A 22,845-nucleotide genomic window follows, 5' to 3' on the forward strand; every position below is an offset into this window, starting at 1 on the left:
ATCAATAAAAATACTCCATGAACCACAATCATCCTGACACAATGGAACAGGCATCTTATTTACTTGGTAAAGTTATATTCATAAAAAACATTAGTCCTCATCTCAATAGTTCTTTCAAAATTACATGCTCAGTAGACTCTGTCATCTGTATTGATTTGTTCTTTCTTCTTCTTCTAAAGGCAAGCATTGTATTTGCACATTACATCATTTTAATCTATGCAGCAATAACCAATGCCAAGTTCACCCACTTACTTGTACTAGGTGCCAACAATAGCCCCTCAAAGGCAGTTATGAATCTTCAATATTCATTGTTGCCAATGGCACCATGTTTAAGGCTGGTGCTGGGCTGTGTCAGTCACATCTGTTAGTTACTGTTGATTTTGAAAGTGCCACTGAGAACCCAGTGTCAAAGAATCTCAGACCAGAAGCCACAATTCTTTCTGTGCCGAGAACGATTTTCCTTCTGCTTTTCAAAGTGCTTTATATCTCATCATGTGTCATGTAAGAAAAAGAACAGTAACCTAGTTCAACATCTGAAACGGCGACCAACACGAGGAACAATGAACTTAAATATTGCTGAGAAAAAAACAATCATGTTAATCATTCAAACTCACTGTATAACGAGTGGATCCTTTGTCAGCATCAATACAAATGGCATTGATATCTTGTGCGTGTGGTGATGTGTTCCACAGAAATACGCAAGAAGAGCCAAGAACATAGACAATGTATAATGAAAAATAACATTGTGTACACTTTCTTGTAATAAGTAACCTGCAGATATTTTGTTGAACTATTCATGCATGAAAAAAAACTATGGGATTTTTTTTCTTCCTTTCTCTAGTCAGGTGGGGAACCAATAACTGGAAATTCTAACACAACCATATGGATATGCTGAATGACATCAGCTGTGAGATACCCATGCCCATCTCCATCCGAGGTCCAAAGCCTTTGATGCGACTGACTAAGGATTGGAATTCCCAGGAATATAAATGTGCTGCAGTATACTTCTTTCAGAACATTAGTTCAGGGCATGCTGCGGCTGTAATAGCAGACAGTTTTGAAGCCCTGGCATGCTGGCATATGGAATCAGGACTAATATTGAATTATTGCTGAATGGATTGGATCTGGTAATCTAGATGATAATAATGCAGAAAACAAAATCAGGAATGTGTAGTTTTAATATGGGATGGGTCTTTGTTTACAGCCTGGGACTCAGAAAATCCTAGAATTACAAAGGACCTCAACAGACAGCATCAATGGATCAGGCTGAAGGATGCACATTGTGATAAAACCACAGAAGAGTTTTTTTTAAAAAGAACATCCTCCTTTTCTAGTAGGTGAGACAATTTGCCACTGTAATGTGCAGACCATGCTGCCTAAGTGCCCAATACTTCATGGGGCAAATTGTTCAAAGTTCCCCAGTGAAAGGAGGGTTACAACGAGGGATTATACTGCATGTGCAGCATTGCAAGCAGCAACTGCAAGTAAGAAGCAGCAGATCCACAGAAAAAAGTAGAAAAGTTTTGTCTTTTTGATAAAAAAAATTCCTTGCAAATCAGGAAATATAAAGAGCGTTTCCGTAGACCTCACATAAATCTGTGGGTCTCCCAAGAGAGTATTGGATCCCTTTTCTTCCCTATTGTTTCATAAATACCCTTTTACAGAACGTCGGTCTTCTTCTGTGCTTATATCACTGATGCCATGGTTGTGTGTGAGTCAGACCTGACGTATTGAAAATATAGTTGTGTTGGTAGGTTGCAATAATCCTAGCAACTACATTTCTTTTTGTTAAGGACTATGAGACACTGCAAACACAGTGGAGCAATTTTACAACTTCTCAACCAACTCATTACAAATAGCTTCTGTTGAAATGTGATTGTGTATCAGGTAGTAGAAAAGAACATTTTAAACGTTGGTATTTATAACCTTGCAGGCATTTTTTGTTTTTCAAATCCTCTGCGCGTTCCTGGATTTCTGCAAAACCATTCATCAACAGAGGAAACACCTGTGCTTGCATTCCTTTGCGATTAACATAAAATCTAGAATGCTGAGCTTCTAGGCTCAACGAAGAAACAGAAACAGTGCTCTATATTCATAACTTCATGAGCATGTCTAAGGCATGCAATTAAAAGTTTTGTATCAAGTACACTATTCAAACATGCAAAACCGCAACCTTCAAATGCATCACCAATGCCTTGACTAAAAGTTATGGTCAGCTTATTTAATTACACTTAGTTGTTACCAATTAAATATCAAATTGAACAAAAACTTCCAAGAAAGAATTGTAGCTATAGGAAATAAACGCCAAACATTCTTTCTATTTCAAGCTGTACTAGAGTTGAAGGACATCATTCTAAGTGACAGTTAACATATTATAAAGTTGGACTTCGACAGTGGGTGCTGAATTGTTTTCCAGTAGTTTATGCAACATATTTGAATAATACTTGAGAATAACATAAGGATAAATGTTATTGGAATAATATTAAAGAAACAGAAATTTCAGGTTTTTATGTTTTTGACTTGCTACTACTTTTTCCAGTCACTCAGGAAAAAAGTAGGTAGAGAATGATTATAAAAGTACAATGTTAATGCTTTCTGAAGAATAATTTTCAAATATTTGGCACATGTCTGTTTAAATTACAATATTATTTGTATTCCAGTTTTTGTTAAAAGACAGAACTGAAAGAATATTGTACGGAAACACTGGTATTAGAAGTCTGCGGAGATTTGGCATGACATCAAAAACTCTGATGAACTTCTCTAGATGTGTAGTTGAGAATGTATTGACTGGCTGCATTTTGGCCTGGTATGGAAACACTAATGCCGTTGAATGGAAAAAGGTGGTAGATTCGGGCCGGTACATGAGGGGTAAAGCCCTCCCAGCCATTGAGCACAAGTACATAAAACAGTGTTGGAGGAAGGCAGTATCCGTCATCAGAGATCTTCCCTGCTCAGGCCATGCTCTTTTCTTGAGCCTCAGGACTCACACCACCAGATTCAAGAACACTTACTACCCTGTCAACCACCAGGCTCTTCAACAAAAGGGAATAACTACACCCATTTGCCCATCCATTGAGGTGTTCCCACAACCAATGATCTCTCTTTAAGGACTTTTTACCTTGTTATTTCATGTTCTTGTTACTGACTGCTATCTATTTTTGCATTTGCACAGCTGTCTTCTGCACTCAACTTGATCTTTCATTGATGCTGTTACAGTCACCATTGTATAGGTTTGCTGCGTATGCCCACAGGAAAATGAACTTCAGCGTTGTATGTGGTGACATATATGCACTCTGATAATAAAATTTACTCACTGAATTTTGAACTTTGTATTATTGCCAGTGCAAAATTATATTTTCTTTAGCCAAATATACCTTCCCTGTGACCACATGCGGCCCAGATATGAATTTGTCCAGCCTCTTTGCTATCCCGCCACTCAGTGCTGAGCCAAAGGTCCCCTATTAAACTGTCCAGAGAAAGCAAGCAGGTTTTGGCTTAATGTCAGCCATTCAAAAAATAACTAGTAATACAAGTTAGTTTAAGAAGGATAAAGGTGGCAGATTTGAAAATTGCTACTCCTGGAAAATGTACTGTTTATTATACTTAGCTGGAATTTATAATAAAATAAACCATTGCAGAAATAACATTACATCAGGGATGGCAGGAGCCACAAGGACTCCCACACAAACTTGTCAATGACGTAGGCACTTGCAGCTGTTCCAGCGATCCTGGCAATTGACATGCCAGATCATATATGTGTGATTTTAGCTTCAGAAATGGTGATTTATCTCACATTACAAATTCCAACATCTTTTTTTCCTTTACTGCCTAAAAATTAGCTTCAATAACCTTGTTATTACTAACCAAAGCCCCAACATTAATGAGATTCTTCCTAAAACATGGACCATTACTATTTACAAAAGTGAAGAACACTACATTGGAAAGCCATTTATACTAAGGTTAATTGTAGGGGTCCATGGCATAAAAAAGGTTGGGAACCCCTGTACTAAGCTAATATTAAATTGTTTATTTTGAAAAAAAAATAGCATAATATTAGATTACATTAGATCGTGAGGACACACAGTCCTCGTTTATTGTCATTTAGAAATGCATGCATTAAAAAATGATACAACGTTCCTCCAGAATGATATCACAAGAAAACACAGGACAAATCAAGACTAAAACTGACAAAACCACATAATTATAACATATAATTACAACAGCGCAAAGCAAAACCATAATTTGATAAAGAGCAGACCATGGGCATGGTAAAAAAAAAGTCTCAAAGTCCTGATAGCCTCATCATCTCACGCAGGCAGCAGAAGGGAGAAACTCTTCCTGCCATGAACCTCCAAGTGCCGCCAACTTGCCGATGCAGCACCATTGGAAGCACCCGACCGCAGCGGACTCTGAGTCCGTCCGAAAACTTCGAACCTCCGACCAGCCCCTCTGACACAGCCTCTCTGAGCACCATCCTCTGCCGAGCGCTTCAACCCCGCCCTGGCCGCCGAGCGACAAGCAAAGCCGAGGACTCGGGGCCTTCTCCTCCGGAGATTCTGGACCACACAGTAGCAGCAGCAGTGAAGCAGGCATTTCAGAAGTTTCACCAGATGTTCCTCCATGCTCTCACGTCCGTCTCCATCAAATCAGGATTGTGCACGGCACCCTACTTGATAAATAACAGACATCACCACCGGAGTGGCCGCTGCGAGCTGCGTCATGCCGCCATCTTCTCCTCCCTCTCCCGATATTTAACCTTATAGACTAAGGCAGCAAGATAATGCTTTCAACTGAATTTACTTCAAACAGTTTTAAAACATTCTGATGGTCTTTAACTATCTGCTAGAAACCGTGGCATTTCTCTCCTGGCCTATAGCCAATTCCAGTTAGCTGCTCAGGTGTATGTGAGGTTTTGTATTTCTTTCATATAGTACCACCTCTAGCTGAATATCAGGCCACAATGATGAGGAGATTGAAGAACACAGTATTTCTGACTTCAATGTCCTCTGGACACCATACAAAAACAGAGCCAGAATGGAGCCATACAAAAACAAAGCCAGAAGGTCTCTACTATTTAAAAGCGCAAACACGACAAGATCTTCAGATGTTGGAATTTCAAGCAACACACTCAAAATGCTGGTGGAACGCAGCAGGCCAGGCAGCATCTATAGGAAGAAGTACAGTCAACGTTTCGGGCCAAGACCCTCTGTCAGGACTAACTGAAAGAAGAGATAGTGAGAGATTTGAAAGTGGGAGGGGGAGGGGGAGATTTGAAATGATAGGAGGAGACAGGAGAGGGAGGGATGAAGCTAAGTGCTGGAAAGTTGATTGGCGAAAGGGATACAGAGCTGGAGAAGTGGGAGCTTCATGGGACGGGGGGGCATAGGGAGAAAGAAAGTGTGGGGGGGGGGGAGCCCAGAGGAAGATGAAGAGCAGGCAAGGAGTGATTGTGAGAGGGACAGAGAGAGGGAAATAGGGGGGGGGGAATAAATAAATAAATAAGGGATGGGGTAAGAAGGGAAGGAGGGGCATTAATGAAAGGTAGAGAAACCAATGTTCATGCCATCAGGTTGGAGGCTACCCAGACAGAATATAAGATGTTACTATTAATTTCTTTTTGCTGCACTTTTAGTTGAAGTAAGCCACTCTGATTCCAACCTCCATTTGCTATGTACATTTATCAATGGAAATGTTTCATGAGAGTAGGTGCACTTAAGCCCAGTGGTTCATCTCAAAAATATATTTTCTAAAAATATGCAGATGCTACAAATTTGAAACAAAGATGGAAAAACCCTTGAACCCAACAGCTAAGCAGCCCCTGTGGAGTGAGTTAGCTGAAGATGAGGGTTGCTGATGGGCCAAATGAGAATTTGAGCAACCTACTGCATCTCTCCAGCCAGTGGGGAGCGAAACTGCCGAATGAAAGCAAACAGGTTTTGGCTTAATATTGGCCATTAAAAAGACCGATATGGGTGGCAACAGTGGCAGCTGGCACGAACCATCAATACTAGTTAGCTTAAGAGGCACAATTGTGAAGGGAGGAATGCTGACCAGATTTCTATACAAAAACAGTTTCTTATAGATAAAGGAGAATTAGAAGGTATTTCTCTTGGAGTCCAAAATAAATTTATTATTGAAGTATATATATGTCACCACATACAACCCTGAGATTCATTTTCTTGTGGGCAAACTCAATCAATCTATAGAATAATAACCATAACAGAATCAATGAAAGATCACCAGCTTGGGTGTTCACTCAGCAAATTGTGCACTTATAAAAAGAAATAAATAGTAATAATAATAACTAAATAAGCGATAAATATTGAGAATGTGAGATGAAAGTTTCTTGAAAGTTCTCCATTAGTCGTGGGAACATTTCAATGATAGGGCAAGTGAAGTGAAGATGAGTGAAGTTGTCCTCTTTGGTTCAAGAACCTGATATTTGAGCGGTAGTAATTGTTCCTGAACCTGGTGGTGTGAGCCCTGAGGCCCCTGTACCTACTTCCTGATAGCAGCAGCAAGAAGGGCGCATGTCCTGGATTGTGGGGGTCCCTGATGATGGATGCTGCTTTCCTGCAACATAATTTCATGTAGTGGTGGAGAAGGTTTTACACATAATGGACTGGGCTGTATCCAGTACATTTTGTAGGATTTTTCATTCAAGGGCATTGGTGTTTCCATACCAGACTGTGATACAGCCAGTCAATATACTCCCCACTACAGATCTATAGAAGTTTGTCAAAGTTTTATATGCCATGGCGAATCTCTGCAAATTTCTCAGGAAGCAGAAGCACTGCCATGCTTTCTTCGTGATTGTATTTATGTGCTAGGCCCAGGACAGGTCCTCGGAAATAATAACACTAAGGAAATTAAAAGTTGCAAACCCTCTCCACTTTTGATCCGCTGGCTTATTGACCTCTGGTTTTCTTCTCTTGAAGTCACTAAACAGCTCCTTGGTCTTGCTGACATTGAGTAAGAGGTTGTTCTTATGACGCCACTCAGCCTGACCCCAAACTGACTGGGGTCCACGAGTCAGGAAATCAAGGATCCAATTGCACAAGGAGGTATTGAGGCCAAGGGCTTGGAACTCATTGATTAATTTTGAGGAGACAATGGCATTGAATGCTGAGCTGTAGTTGATAAAAAGGATACTGATGTATGCACCTTTGCTGTCCAGATGCTTCAGGGTTGAGTAAAGAACTAATGAGATGACATCTGCTGTGGGCCTTTTGCTCCAGCAGGCAAATTGGAGTGGAAATAAGTCACTTCTTAGGCAGGAGTTAATTGGTTTAATCACCAACTTCTCAAAATAATTCATCACTGTGGATGTAAGTGACACTGGACAATCAATAGTCATTAATAGTCATTAAGGCAGGTTACCACACTCTTCTTGGGCACCCATACAATTGAAGCCTGACTGAAGCAGGTGGGAAAAAAGAATCATCAATGTTTTAAAGTGAAGTGAGATGTATAGTCTGATTGTGCTCTGATTACGGATAGTCCACATGGCTTTGTGAGGGGCAGGTCATGCCTCATGAGCTGGAATGAATTCTATGCGGATGTGACAAAGTACGTTGATGAAGGAAGAGTAAAGAATATGGTGTATATGGATTTAAAAAGGCATTTCATAAGCTTCCACATGGTAGCTTCATTCGGAAAGTCAGGAAGTATAGGATCCAGGAATAGCTGATCTCAATAGCCAATGACATGATGCAAACACCATTACCCCACTCCCCCAACACCTTTGCAAGCCCATTCCCTACTCTTTTGGGCCACCTGAAGTGACTCTCTTTTGCTGTTTCAGATGATGATGACTTAATCTTGCACTCAGTTTAATAGCTGAAATCAGTAACTGAACCAATCAACCTTCTAGACCTACTCCCACCTTTAGATAATGGAGAATGTAAGGCAAACATTAATCTTTAATTCATATGGCTATGTCTCTAAAGTACAACAGATACTTGGCATAGAGAGGAAGCCTATTAGTGTTTTAGGCATTGAAAAGCTTTTTAGGTTATTACAATTTAAATAATGGGCCTCAATTAACAGCAATTTATAAGCAGCACTCAAAACAATCTAATCTATTTTCTTGAACTCTTTCCCAAGCACATTTTCACATTTAAAAAAAAGTTCTTGAGAAAAGCACTTTTCAAAGAAAACATGAAATATTTATTGCCTATGTACAGTTTATAAAATTACTTGAAATATGCAGGACAGAAACTCCTTGTACTCTGATAATTCATACCTCCCTGCAGATAAAAACTCTGCAATTTCACCATTTGCTTTCTGGGTCGTTGTCTTATTGTGATGTCCCAGAAGTATGAGATTTCCCCAGAAATCACTCCCTCTATCAAAATCATTCACAATTCTAATTATCTCTATCAGCCCATTCCTTTCCCTTTTTTAAAAAAAGACATGAACTTTCCTGACAAATATTTTGACCCACCTCAAAAGTGTTGCCTGTAACATCAAATTCAGGGGGAACAAATGCACCTTCTGGGTCATCTGCAAATAAGCAACAAGGAAAGTCAGTGACAAAATGGAAAATACAGCAATGCAATTTCAAAATAGTGTTTAATAATACTGTATTGAATTAATAAATGCACTTTAAAAGATTTCTAAATTTCATTCATTTTAGAAATGTTCTGAGTTTTCTTTCTCTCAAGGCTTCTTCCTCCTTTAGGTACCCAATGGTCACAGGTAATCTGTGTGGGAAGCAAGCAAGCAAGTAGCTCCTTTTTTAAAAAAGGAATAACACTCATTTAATCTTAGTGGCCTATTTCTGGTGTGTGACTTTCAGTGAGCTACACAGAGCTGGAACCATAGCTGAAACAAAATCAATACTCAGCATAAGCAGACATTCAAGAGGAGACTTGGTGGAAGGTTTGTTCGACACAGAAACATAGAAAACCTACAGCACAATCCAGGCCCTTCAGCCCACAATGCTATGCCTAACATGTACTTACTTTAGAAATTACCTAAGGTTATCCATAGCCCTCCATTTTTCTAAGCTCCATGTACCTATCCAAGAGTCCCATAAAAGACCCCATTGTATCCACATCCACCACAGTCACCGGCAGCCCATTCCACGCACTCACCACTCTCTGCGTAAAAAACTTACCCCTGACATCTCCTCTGTACCTGCTTACAAGCACCTTAAAACTGTGCCCTCTCATTCTTTGCTAACTCTCAAAGGAATCTCACTGAATTCAAAGTACATTGAGATTTTATATTCTTTAAGCACAAAGATAACAGTTGATTAAATACAGTTTCAACATTGAATTTTTGGGTGTGAACAAACAGCTCCACAGAATCACATATTTATAAAGAAAGCACAAATCTGCTGATAACAACACTTGTACATATCCAATCAGAAACACAGGAGGTTTGGCAGATGCTGGAAATCCACAGTATTACACACCAAATGCTGGAGGAACTCAGCAGGACGAGCAGCATCAATGTAGAGGAATACACAGCTATTTTGGCCCTGGACCCTCGAAACACAAGCTCTTTATTCCTCTCTAAAGATGCTGCCTGACCTGTTGAGTTCCTCTAGTATTTTGTGTGTGTTATATATTCAATCACCTTCACAAGAAATCCAGATCTCCAAAACAGCTTTCCTTAGCCACAAGAGATTCTGCAGACATTCGTTCATTATGTGCCATGTCATATGACATGAGCGATTTTAGTCTTTCCATGACCATGATTGTTCTTGGCAAGTTTTTCGACAGAAGTGGCTTGCCATTGCCTTTTTCTGGGCAGTGCCTCTACAAGACAGTTGACTCCAGCCATTATCAATACTCTTCGGAGACTGTCTGCCTGGCGTCAGTGGTTGCATAACTAGGACTTGTAATATGCAGCAACTGCTCATATGACCATCCACCACCCTGATTGAGAGGCTAAGCAGGATCTGCTCCTTGCCCAAGGGTGTCCCGCAGGCTAGCGGAGAGAAGGATCACCTCCTTTGGGTAAAGATATATCTCCAGCCTGCCACCCAGATGTTGGAAATCTAAAGCAACACACACACAAATGCAAGTCAGGCAGCATCTATGGAATTAATGTTTTGGGCTGATAACCCTCACCAGGCCTCCTTTAACCACAGTGTTAGAAGATTTGCTCACTTTCCAGGCAATTGTACATATTAAAGAGGTACCATTGACCCAAGTGGAAGATTCATTCTCATTCATTCACTGGCTGACACTGGAAGCCCATAACTCCTGAAAATTGTCCCAACACATTGGTTGGAAAACAGTATGATTTAGAGTTGGAATATTTGTGTGCAACTCAGTTAGTCTACCCTCTGATCCTTCCAAACCTCTACTCTCTCCTGACCTCAGCTCCAACCCCTGCCATGTTTTCACCATCACCTCTGACCTTCCTCCCTCTGAGGCAAAACACTCTGTCTTCAGCATGGGCCTCACCTTTGTTCCCCTGTACCTACATCCCAATGACTTCCATGACACCAAGCTCTTCTTCCATTACCTCTATCTCCAATTCCACTTCTTTGACTAGAATTTCCCACCTCTCATCGATGACCCCTTCTCCATCTTCTTGGGCACTCTGCTCTGGCCTTCTGTCCTTTCTGGATCTTTTCATCCCTAAATGCTGATGAGACATCAAGTGTTTCCAACTTCATCTTTCCTTTCACCTATTCTGACCTCACCCTCACTCAACACACTTCCTTCCACACTTTCCGCATCAATCCCCATCTCGCCATCAAACCTGCAGACAAGGTGGTGGTGTTGTAGTCTGTCAAAATGAACTCTACCTTGCTGAGGCCAGAAGACAGCTCTCAGATACATCTTCTTATTTACCTCTTGCACAAAGCCCCAGGAAGGAATACCAGGCTTCTATCTCCCACAGTATCACCAACCTCGTGATTCTGGTAAACTCCCATCCACTGCCACCAACCTCCTAGTTTTCATACCTCACACTGCTTGTTTCTATGTCCTAGATCTATTATTTCTGCCTGCTTCTGCCACTGAACTCGTGTCCATATATCTTGATTCCATTTAGTTCCCCTTGACTCATTCCTTCCTATCTACGTTCATAACACTACACATGCTTTCCATCACTTCAAAAATTTTAGTCCCATGGCCCAGATAGCGTTCCATTCCTGTTCACTTCCAGCCCCCTCCACGAAGGCCTTAAAACTCTCTACTTTTTTCTTGACAACAGACCTAACCAATTTCCCCTCTACCATCAACCTCCATCTGGCAGAACCAGTCTTTATCTTAAACAATTACTCTTTTGGCTCATCCCACATACTCCAAGTTAAAGGTGTAGCCCTGACCACTTGTATAGGCCCTGGCTAGGCCTGCCTTTTCGTCAGCTATGTGAAATAATCCATGCTCCAAGTGTACACAGGTGATGCTCCCCAACTATTCCTCAGCCACATTGGTGGGTTTCCTGTACCCATACTGAACTCACTAATTTCATCAACATTGTCTCTAAGTTCTACCATGCCCTCAAATTTACCTGGTCCATCTCTGACACTTTTCTCCCTTTTTCTCAATCTCTCTGTCGCCACCTTTGGAGACAGACTAAACAATGGCATCTGTTACAAACCCTCTGACTCACAGCTATCCTGACTATACCTCTTCCCACCCTGACTCCTATATAAATGCTATTCCTTTCTCTCAGTTCCTCCATCTCCACAAAATGCTCTCAGGAGGATGATTTTCATTCCAGAACATCTGAGATGTCCTCTTTTTTCAAAGAACTGTGTTTTCCTTCCACCACTATCAATGCTTTCTTTACCCACTTCTCCCCTATTCCCACCCATCTGCCCTCACTCCATCCTCCCACCTTTATAATCGGGATAGGGATCCCCTTGTCCTTACCTACCACCCCATAACCTTTGCATCCAGCACATCATTCCCCATAACTTCTGCCATTACCAACAGGATTCTACCACCAAGCATATCTTTACCTCTAATCCCCACTCTCCGCAGGGATCAGTCTCTCCATGACTCCTTTGTCTACTCTAACCAGATGGCAGGAACATTGACCTCACTAACTTCTGGTAATTTTGCCCCCCTCCTTCCTTCTATTTTTCCATCCTTCATTCTGGTTACTCTCTTACCCCTTGTGCTCAGTTGCTCAACACCTCCCTCTGGTTCCCCTCCTTCTCCCCATTCTTCCATTGTTCAGTGCCCTTTCCTATTAGATTCATTCTTCTTCAGCCATTTATCTCTTCCATTATCCCTTCCCTGCTTCTTACTTCATCACCCCACCCTTCACCCACCAACCTTCTCCCTTGCCTGGTTTCACCCGTCACCTGTCAGTTTATACTCCCTCCCCTCCCATCACCTTCTGGTTCTAGCTTTGTCCCCTTCCTTTCCAGTCCTGATGAAGGGTCTCAGCCTGAAGCATTGCCTGTTTATGCCCCTCCATAGATGCTGCCTGATTTGTTGTGTTCCTCCTGCACTTTGTGCATGTTGCTCACGATTTCCAGCATCTGCAGAATCTCTTGTGTTTATAAACACAAGAGCACCTACACTATCCACCATTTTCCCTATTCTACACAGCCACAAAGGACACCCAAGAGGGTGTGGAAAGTAGAAAAACAAAAGTCTAGGAAAGAGGACCAGGGACAGGCTATATGCCCTGAGCTACTGTTGCAATTCAAAAGGATTATTGCCAATTTAATGGTCTTGCTTTAGGTTTCCCCCCCTCCCCCTTTTCCTTCTCCCTGGGCCTCCTGTCCCATGATCCTCTCGTATCCCCTTTGCCAATCACCTGTCCAGCTCTTGGCTCCATCCCTCCCCCTCCTGTCTTCTCCTATCATTTTGGATCTCCCCCTCCCGCTCCCACTTTCAAATCTCTTACTAGCTCTTACTTCAGTTAGTCCTGATGAAGGGTCTCGGCCCAAAACGTCAACTGTACCTCTTCCTAGAGATGCTGCCTGGCCTGCTGCGTTCACCAGCAACTTTGATGTGTGTTGCTTAATGGTCTTAAATCTGATTTCCTGACTATTATCCAAAATCCACACCCCTTGTATAATCCTAAAACTTGTGTTTTGGCCCTGGACTACAGAATTCAAAGATTCATGTCCTCAGAAGAAATTCCTCTCCATCTCTGTCTAAATGAATAACCCATTATTCTCAAACAATGTTCCATTGGGGAAAATATCCAACCCCCATCTACATTGGCAAGCTCTTCATGTCAGAAATCAGCTTCATGAGCTTTCCTTTATTTGTCACACGTACATCGAAACATACAGTGAAATGTGCCGCTTGCGCCAACAACCAGCACAGCCTGAGACTGTGCTGGGGGCAGCCCGCAAATTTCGTCACACTTCTAGACCCAACGTAGCATGCCCACAACCCACTGAATCTGATAGCAACTTCTTTGGAATGTGCAAGAGAAGCAGAGCACCCAGAGGAAAGCCATGTAGTCACAGGGAGAATGTACAGACAGAAACACACCATGAACTTTATTCCTTTAAGTCTCTTCTTCTTTAAATAAGATCTGTACATAATCTTGTCTTTGAAGAGCAACACCCGATTACTTAATTTATCCTAACAACACGAAGCACTGCTCAAATATTCAGCATGAGAAACTAAAGCGGTTAGCTTGAAAATGCATAGCTTTAGCTCCTGGGTTACATTTTAAAGTAATGCACACAAATTGCTGGAAGAACTCAGCAGGCCAGGCAGCATCTATGGAAAGTAAGTACAATGTAAGCTAACTTTCCAAGCCTAGCCAGGTTGGCTTGGGGATGACGCACGTAAACTGGCTTACACGGTAAATCTCCTAGATGGACTCACACTCAGCCTGTTCAATGCTCCAGTGAGAACTAGGTTCTCCTGCAGCCCAGCCTTTCCAGCAATTTGTAGTCGAGTTCGAGAGAGTGTTTGGCCTTCCAGTACGGAGTCAGGAGGCTGTGCCGAGGGAGGGGAACATTAAGGGACTGCAGTCTTGCGGTCGAGAGTGAGGAATGCGCGATCCATCACTTCTGCTTTCTCTGTGTAGGGGTCCAGCATGAGAATGCCTGGATGACCTGATAAATCTGGCCATTCAGATAGACAACTGAGCAGCTGAATGGCACATAGAGAGGATGCTCCGAACCACCTACTCATGAGATGACCTTCTGCCTTCATCCACTCTCTCACCACCAGGTACACAGTCTGCAGAGGAGCCCATGCAAATGCGGGGCCGGCTCCCATTCCAGGAGGAATGAGATTGGTACAGTAGGATAGGTTGCTGACTCTACTGTAGCTTTCCAGGATACTTTTGGACCTCATATCCCAAGTGCCAGTAGAAGACGAGACCCATCAGCAGGAAGGGGAAATCTGACAGGTCAAGACAGCATCTTCCCTTAATTGAGTAATGCTGCTCCCTTCCCTGTGACAGGGGTCCCAGACCCATGAGATTCAGGCAATTATTGACTTCCGGGCAACTGGGAACCTCATGGATATCTCTCAGGCTCAAAGACAGGCAGTTCCCACTCAACAATCGAGGAAAAAATATTGATGTCAGGACTCTGGATGGTCAGTCTCTGGTCCCCATGGCCCCCATAAAAGCAATCACCAGGAAGAGCTCTGCTGGATTCCAATGGATAAGTGAAACAGACCAAGCATTCTCAGAGCTAAAGCAATGCTTCATCACTGCCCCAGTGCTGCAGCATTTAGATCATCCCATCCATTCATCGTCAAGGCTGACACATCTAACTTTGGCATTGGTGCTGTGCTCTCCCGATGGTCTTCAGTAGATTACTGGCTGCACCCTTGAGCTTTCCTTTCCCATCGCTTGACTCCTGCAGAGTGCAATTATGATGTCGGGAACCAAGAACTTCTGGCTAATAAAGAGGCCCAGGAGGCACGGCAACTTTGGCTAGAGAGAGCAGAGCACTCTTTTCTGGTATGGACAGATCACAAGAACCTCTCATACATTCATGACACCAAGAGAATCAACTACAGTCTAGCCCGTTGGGGTCTTTTCTTCATCCATTTTTTATTTCACCCTCACCTACCACCCTGTCAGCAAGAATACCAAGACTTATGGTCTTCTGATGCATCTTTGAACTCTTGTAAATGATACTGAAGTGGACTTTAACATTCCAGTCAGGAACTGATTCACCGTGAGCAAGGCAGAATCCTGGCTACAGAAAATCAAAGCTGTTGGACAGTATTTGACATTACCAAACAAGCCCACTGGCTTCTGTGTGCTATCATGCACAAGATCGGGCAATAATTTTGATCCACAGGAGACTATTCTTACCAGAGAATAACTCCCCCATCCCCTCTACTAAACAAAATATTTGGGCATGCTTAGCCTTGTTTTTTCTAAGTCTGTGGTGGGCTTATGGAATGAACTGCCAGAGGAAAGAGTAGAGGAAGGTACAACTGGACCATTTAAGTGACATTTAGGAAGTACAGGCAAATGGGACTCACTTGGAAATGCACCTTGGTCAACACTGACAAGCTGGGCCAGAGGGCCAGCCTGTTTTCCTGCTACACAACTCCAAAAAGTCCCTTTGTAGATATGTATTTGTAGCATTAATGTTCAGAATTGGTATTGTAAAGACATCTGCTAGATTTCAAAAACAAAAAGTTATATACTTTGAATTCAAAAAAAGGAACTACGTAAGAATGAACAATGTACTACAATGCTATATCCACAGAGGCAATAGGTACAGTATATATTCAACATCCACATTACTTACCACTCAGCTGCTCCATGAAACAGACATTTCCATTAGCGTTGAAAGCCAGCGTATCTGGGGTGATGCAGAGTGTATGAAAGAGCGGAGTGTGGGCGATGCTCTTCATTGAAAGACAACATTCTAGGCAGGCTGCCCAGATATCCTGCTCAGTGAGGCAGCTATCTCGCAATGACAGAATATCAGCAAGGGACACATTTTCCTGCCAAATAAATATACAAGGTAAATGAGAAATTTGCATTGGAAACATGGAAGACAACTATATTAAAAAACACATCCACGTTTAGACCAAACACATTGAGATTGGTGATTTTCCACAGCTTTTCAGTAGGTAATTAAAAGAATAAATTGAATTGGCAAATTAAATATAGATTAATTTAAAGAAAAAAGAACAGCTTTTAAAATCATCAGCAATGATATGCCCAACATAAATAAGGCCATAAGACATAGGAGCAGAATTAGGCCATTCAGCCCATCGAGTCTGCTCTGCCATACCATCATGGCTGATCACGGCTCCCACTCAATCCTATACACCTGCCTTCTTGCCATATCCTTTGATGCCCTGACTGATCAGGAAGTGATCAATTCTGCCTTAAATATACCCACGGACTTGGCCTCCACTGTAGTCTGTGGCAGAGCATTCCACAGATTCACTACTCTCTGGCTAAAAAAATTCCTCCTTACCTCATAAATGAACTCTAGGCAGCAAAATTTTTACAACAATTTTTTTTTAAACTGCTATCAATATTGTACTGAATGGCTGCTTCATGAAATACGAAACTTCTGAATGATCACTGAAATAAAGATCAATTGTTGCTGGTGGGTTAGTTCAAATCAACCCTTTTCAATAGTTATCAGTTTGTTTCAAAATGAATTATTCATAGCAACATTCTGGAACAACCCAGGCACAAATAAATCATGAACACAAGGAATTACAAAGAGCTAAAATTAAACACAGCATAACAATAGATTTTTTGGGTGATTCATTGCTAGAACTATGTATTTTCATTTGTTAAACTCTGTAATAGCACCAGTACTCCTCTGGCCCGCCACACAATGCAAACAGTGTTGAATTGTTATGTAATGGTGGATAATATCCACTGAATATTGAGATGCAAGGTCAGATGCCAGTCTCTATCTATGGGACTAGGTGCTGGATCACTACTCCCAAACAAAGATGAAAGTCTGAAATTTTCACCCAGTTAATCAGTGATCCTGAAGCAACTGTGCTCTGTCTGAGGCTTTAGCAAACTTCCTAGTAACTAGGATAGAACATGTCTTCCAGTGGGCTTGTTAAATATAACATAGACAATGAGATGTGGTGGTAATGATAATTATGTCATTTTAAATTTATGTAACTGACGGAAATGTATTTAATTGTTCCATAATATTTTATTTCAGTTTAAGATTTTATTCTTGAAATTACATCTTTAAATTTTAGTTTGAAGACCTGGAAAAAAGCTAGAGATGAGAAAAATTTTAAATAGTTCCTCAAAATATTCATGGTATTTCTGTGTCTGACCAACATGTTAATGCATTTGTTACATTGATAGCTAGGAGGGCCATTTTGTTGAAGTGGAAAGATACATCAGCTCCCACTTTGTCACAATGTTCTCTCAAGTGATGCTATGTCTTAGTTTGGAGAAAATTAGAAGTTGAACCTTTGAACCTTTATTTGATTCTGAGAAAAGATGGGGCTCATTTGCTCGTTATTATTATTTGAGTTAATTAATATAATTATTCCACAATCTAATTGTAAACTCTTTGAGCATATTTTCTTTTCTTGCTGGCGGTTTGATGTTTATTTTTAGAAGCTTTTTGTATGACGCATGGCTCTGGGGTTGTACACCTAATGGGTTCTCTTTTTTTCTCACTTTCCTGCTTAGTAGGTTTTTTTTTGTTATCACAAAATTTTGTTTTCAATCTTTAAGATGATGGGTTTTTTTGAGGCATTGTAAGTGTTCTTACTTCGATGTACTCATGTTATTTTTCCTATATATATATATATACAATAAAAAGATTTGAAAAGAAAAAAAAGAAAAATTTTAAAATATAGAAATAAAGTGAAGGGTGGTGAGGGATATAGGCAGGTGCATAGAGGTGATGGAACTGTCTCAGTCCTACTCACCCAACCTGGAACATCTACTGGTCAAATATCATCCCTTTTATCTGCTGAGGGCGTTTTCTGCCACCATCCTGGTAGTGGTATACATTTCACCTCAGCCAATGTCAGGCATGCACTGGAGGAGCTGAGCACTGTGTTTAGTAGTCACAAAACAGCATACCCTGATGCCTTTTCTATCATTGGAGGAGATTTCAACTTGGCCAGCTTGAAAAGGTCCCTAACAACCATCACCAACATATTACCTGTGAAACTAGAGGAGCCAACACACTTGACCACCGTTGGATACCACCATATAGAACGTTTATCATGCCATCTCATCTCATGCCTGTACTTTGGATGGCATAGCACCTGGCTACACTTTTGTAACTATACGTACAATTATGTGGTTTTGTCAGTTTTTTCAGTCTTGGTTTGTCCTGTGTTTTGTGATATCACACTGGAGGAAATATTGTTCCATTTCTTAATGCATGCCTTACTAAATGGCAATAAAAGGGACTATGTGCCTTCATAATCTAAATTAAAATAAAACAATCATAGAGGTGGTGATTTAAAAGAAGAAAATATAAATGGGAATGGCAATTACCTGAAATTTTTGAACACACTGTTATAACTTTCAGCTTATACACTGTACCAGTGAAATTAAATGCAAGGAGTTGCAGACAACAGTTCTGCAAAGTTAGTCAACAAGTCAGCACATGGATTCGCTAATGGAAAGAAGTTTTATCTTTCATTAGCATCTTACGACTTGTACTTTTAACTTTTCACTGTTCTGATAACAATCCACCAAACTGAAAAATTGTCTCTGCCCCTGGACCTGCTGGGGAATCTATCAATAACTATTTTTACATTCAACAGTAATATATCCAATCACTTCAAGAGATTAAAAGATTCAGGTGAATAGATTTTAACCCTCCATTTCTTCTAAAGAATTATAATTCTGGAATTAAAAAAAAATATTCATTTGCAGGATGTGGGCATCACCAGCTAAGCCAGCATTTATTGCCCATCCCTAATTGCCCTTGAAAAGGTGGTGATGAGCTGCCTTCTTGAACCACTGCTATCCCTGAAATGTAGGTACACCACAGTGCTGTTAGAGTGCAAATTCCATGATTTAGACTCAGTGACAATGATGAAATGGCAATATGCTTCCAAGTCAGGATGGTGAGTGACTGGGAGGGGGATTTCCAAGTGATGGTGTTCCCAGGTATCTGCTGTTCTCGTCCTTCTAGATGATGGTGGTCGTGGGTCTGGATGGTGCTGCCTTAGGAACTTTGGTGTGTTGTTGAAGTGTATTTTGTAGATAGTACACACTGCTGCAGCTGTTCGCCGATGGTGGAGGGATTGGATGCTTGTGGAAGGGGTACCAATCAAGTGGCTGCCTTGTACTGGATGGTGTCGAGCTTCTTGAGTTTTGATGATGCTGCACTCATCCAGGCGAGTGGCAAGTATTCCAATACACTCCTGAACTGAGCCTTGTAGATGGTAGACAGCCTTTGGGGAGTTGGCAGGTAAGTTATACACTGCAGGACTCCTAGCCTTTAACCTGCTCTAGTAGCCATGGTGTTTATATGGCTAGATCAGTTCAGCTTCCTGTCAATGGTAACCTCCAGGATGTTGACAAAAGGGGATTCAGTGATGGTGATGCAACTGAGTGTCAAGAGATGATGGTTAGAGCCTCTCTTGTTGGAGATGGTCATTGCCTGGCAGTTGCGTGACTTGAATGTTACTTGCCACTTGTCAGCCCAAGCCTGGATATTGTCCAGGTCCTGCTACATTTGGGTATGAACTGCTTCAATATCTGAGTAGTCACAAATGGTGCAGAACATTGTGCAGTCATATGCGAACCTCCCCACATTTGACCTTAAGTTTTTTTATTCCATTGTCCTTACAACCTTAGAAATAAGCCTCTTTATATTCCTCAGGCATCTTATATTGCTTGGAAACCTTTAACATGTGATTGACTGAATTCAGAATTTTTTAAACACAAGTGCATTTGTCATTATCAGAATACAATAAGACCATAAGACAAAGGAGCAGATCTCTGCAATGGATGGTCCCAAGTCTGACCTTGAAAGGAGGAGAGTTCAGTATGGGGCAAGCAATCCCGTCCCATAAAAACCTGGTACTATAGAAACGTCAACAGAAGTTCCAAAGACCTCATCCCTGGGAGAGAAGGATCTTCACCTAAAAGGTGTTTGAATTCATGTGGTGAAAGTCACTAGTCCGTGGAACCCACTTGGCTGATCGACCTTCTGTAATCCAGGACTACTACCAAACTGGTCTTGGACAGAGGACTCTGGCAAGCTTCTGTTGACAGCTAATGCCACAGTGGGGTAACGGGCTGAACTAACTAACCAAGATAGGAGAAGATTTGGGCCATTCAGCCCATTGAGTCGGCTCCACCATTCCATCATGGCTATAATCCCTCTCAGCCTCATTCCCCTCCCTACAACTGTTGATGCCCTGACTAATCACAAACCTATCAACCTGTGATTTAAATATATCCAGTGACTTGGTCTCCACAGTCATCTGTGGCAATGAATTCCACAGATTCACTACCATCTGGCTAACAAAATTCCTCATCTCTGGATGTCCCTCAGTTCTGAGGCTGTGCCCTCGTATTCTAGACTCCCTCACTAGAGGAAACATCCTCTCCACGTTCACTCCGCCCAGGCCTTTCAATTTTCAAAAGACTTCAATGAGATCCTCCTTCATTCTTCTGAGCTCCAGCAAGCACAGGCCGAGACCAATCACATGCTCCTCATACATTAACCCTTTCATTTCTGGAATCATTCTCATGAACCTCCTCTGGATCCTCAACAAGGCCAGCACATCCTCTCTTAAATAAGGGGCCCAAAACTGCTCATAACATTCCAAGTGCACTCTGACTAATACCTTATAAAGTCTCAGCATTACATCCATGCTTTTATATTTGTCCTCTCAAAATTAATGCTAATATTGCATTTGCCTTCCTTACCACCGACTCAACCTGCAAGTTGACCATTAGGGAATCCTGCATGAGGACTCCCAAGTCCCTTTTCATCTCTGATTTTTAAATTTACTTCATGTTTAGAATATAGTCTAGGCCTTTATCCCTTCTACCAAAGTGCATGACCATATACTTCTCTACATTATATTCCATCTGCCAATTTTTTGCCCCTACTCCTAATCTGTCTAATTACTTCTGTATACTCCCTGGTTCCTCAACACTACCTGTCCCTCCTCCTATCTTAGTATCATCTGCAAAATTGGCCACAAAGCCATCAATTCTGTCATCTAAATCATTGACATATAACATGAAAGGGGAGCATCCCAACACCCTGAACTAGACGAGAATGAAGGGGGACTTGCCTAGTTGTCTGTGAGATACTAGTGGCTCTCTTTGCCTCCTACCAATCAGCCAACCATACTGGTATCCTTCCTGTAATACCATGGTCTTTTAACTTGTTAAGCAGCCTCATGTGTGACAGCTTGTCAAAGGCCTTCTGAAAATCCAAGTAAACACCATCTATCTTGCCTGCTATTTCCTCAAAAAATTCCAACAGTTTTATGCCAAATGGCAATGCCTTTGTGATCAGTAAATGACACCCACGGTACAGCAAGCTGTGCACTTAATCTAGCTGTGTATTTCTGCAACACCAATGAAATGATTCAAGGCCTCCTTTAGATAATTAATGCTATACTGTAGTGCATTTGCAGTTACCGTACATTTAACATTAAAATTCATTAAAAGGAACATCCAAGACCTAGGTATCTTTTTATCCTGGTGTCTTTAATATCAATTGTAGTTTACACCAATTTTCAGTAATCCTATTGTTTAATCTGGGCTACAATGACTACAGATCTAATGAATAATAATTCTACTTCTTCCTGCAAAAATGATACCAGATCTACTTATGTCTGCGGTCCTGATTTTAACCTAGTTTGATAGTAAAGGGATAGGTTTCATTCCACTTATCACCTATTTTTCTTCACACAAGACTAAAAAGCATGATAGTTGTGATATATTTGAAAGCATCTCAATCTCATCTGACCACATGAACACATATTCATCTTTTGCATTCCTTACTTTTCTAACTTATGTTCATTTTTATGCTTTGCACTGTACTGCTATCACAAAACAACAAATTCCACAGCATATGACAGTGATGATAAATCTGATTCGTATATCTGGGTTCAAAGCAACGCTTTAAGCTTTACTGCCACTGGCCAAGCCAACAATCTTTGAAGGGAATCTAGCTGCAGTGTGGTAGATGTTACACACTTAGTAAATAGCATTCCTCTGACAGCTGTCCTAGGAGTCAAACTACTCCCAAATGTTATGCCTTTCCAAGAGAACATGAGCTGGGAACTTAACTTTTGGCAATGACTCTTGTTACGCTGTGTCCATTTAAAAAAAAAACAATTTTTAGCTTGCTCTTGACACCCGAGTTAAAAGAGTATACACTTGTAGAGGATGTAATGAAATTAGAAACTAATGTATATTCAATACTTTTGCTGAACAATAAAGAATAGATCAAACAATAGGTGCAAAAATTATGACTGATGATGTAATGTTATTTATTCTCAAACAATATTTCAAAACTTGTTACATAGAATTCTCTTTCCTTAGCACAGTGGTAACATTACTTTTTCTCTGTATACCTCCACTTTGTGTAAGGAAATCAAAAGAGATGCAGCTAAATATAGCAGTCCCTGATTCTAAAGGTAAGTTTACAAGAGATACAGGCAGGGCAGTTACTCAGTAATTTTTTGGAAGGGGGATCATTATTTATTTGGTTTGAACACCATTAGGCTGTATGGGGTAATCAGCGCCAACTGCTAATAGATGCTGGATGCAAGAGCAAGTCTGACAGAATGGAAAGCAGAGGCAACTGCAATGCACACATAGTGCCAAGTCTTTTAAGTGCACCAGACTAAGCAGAGATGAATGGCTCTCAAAAGACTCATGCTTAAGGGGACACTTAACTGAGCACGAGTCAATTAATATTTTGCTGATAATAAGCAGTGTACTGTACGTCAACAAGCTGCTGTTCACACAGTATATGCTGCC

General features: G+C 41.2%; 1 protein-coding gene across 2 annotated transcripts in view; it reads right to left on the reverse strand.

The window, feature by feature from the left end:
* Positions 1–22,845, reverse strand: part of LOC134358989 (kinase non-catalytic C-lobe domain-containing protein 1) — a 151,231-nt gene that overhangs the window by 112,773 nt on the left and 15,613 nt on the right. Inside the window, exons 2-3 of one of the 2 annotated variants that reach the window (XM_063071751.1) lie at positions 15,671–15,869; positions 8,447–8,505 (exon numbers count right to left, since the gene is read on the reverse strand). In XM_063071751.1, coding sequence (XP_062927821.1) covers positions 8,447–8,505; positions 15,671–15,869 — 258 coding nt within the window. Of the gene's footprint in view, positions 1–252; positions 341–8,446; positions 8,506–15,670; positions 15,870–22,845 lie in introns of those variants that run through there. The other variant, XM_063071752.1, reaches the window with a different exon arrangement.

Source organism: Mobula hypostoma, chromosome 19 (assembly GCF_963921235.1).
Source record: "Mobula hypostoma chromosome 19, sMobHyp1.1, whole genome shotgun sequence".
Lineage (NCBI taxonomy): Eukaryota > Metazoa > Chordata > Chondrichthyes > Myliobatiformes > Myliobatidae > Mobula > Mobula hypostoma.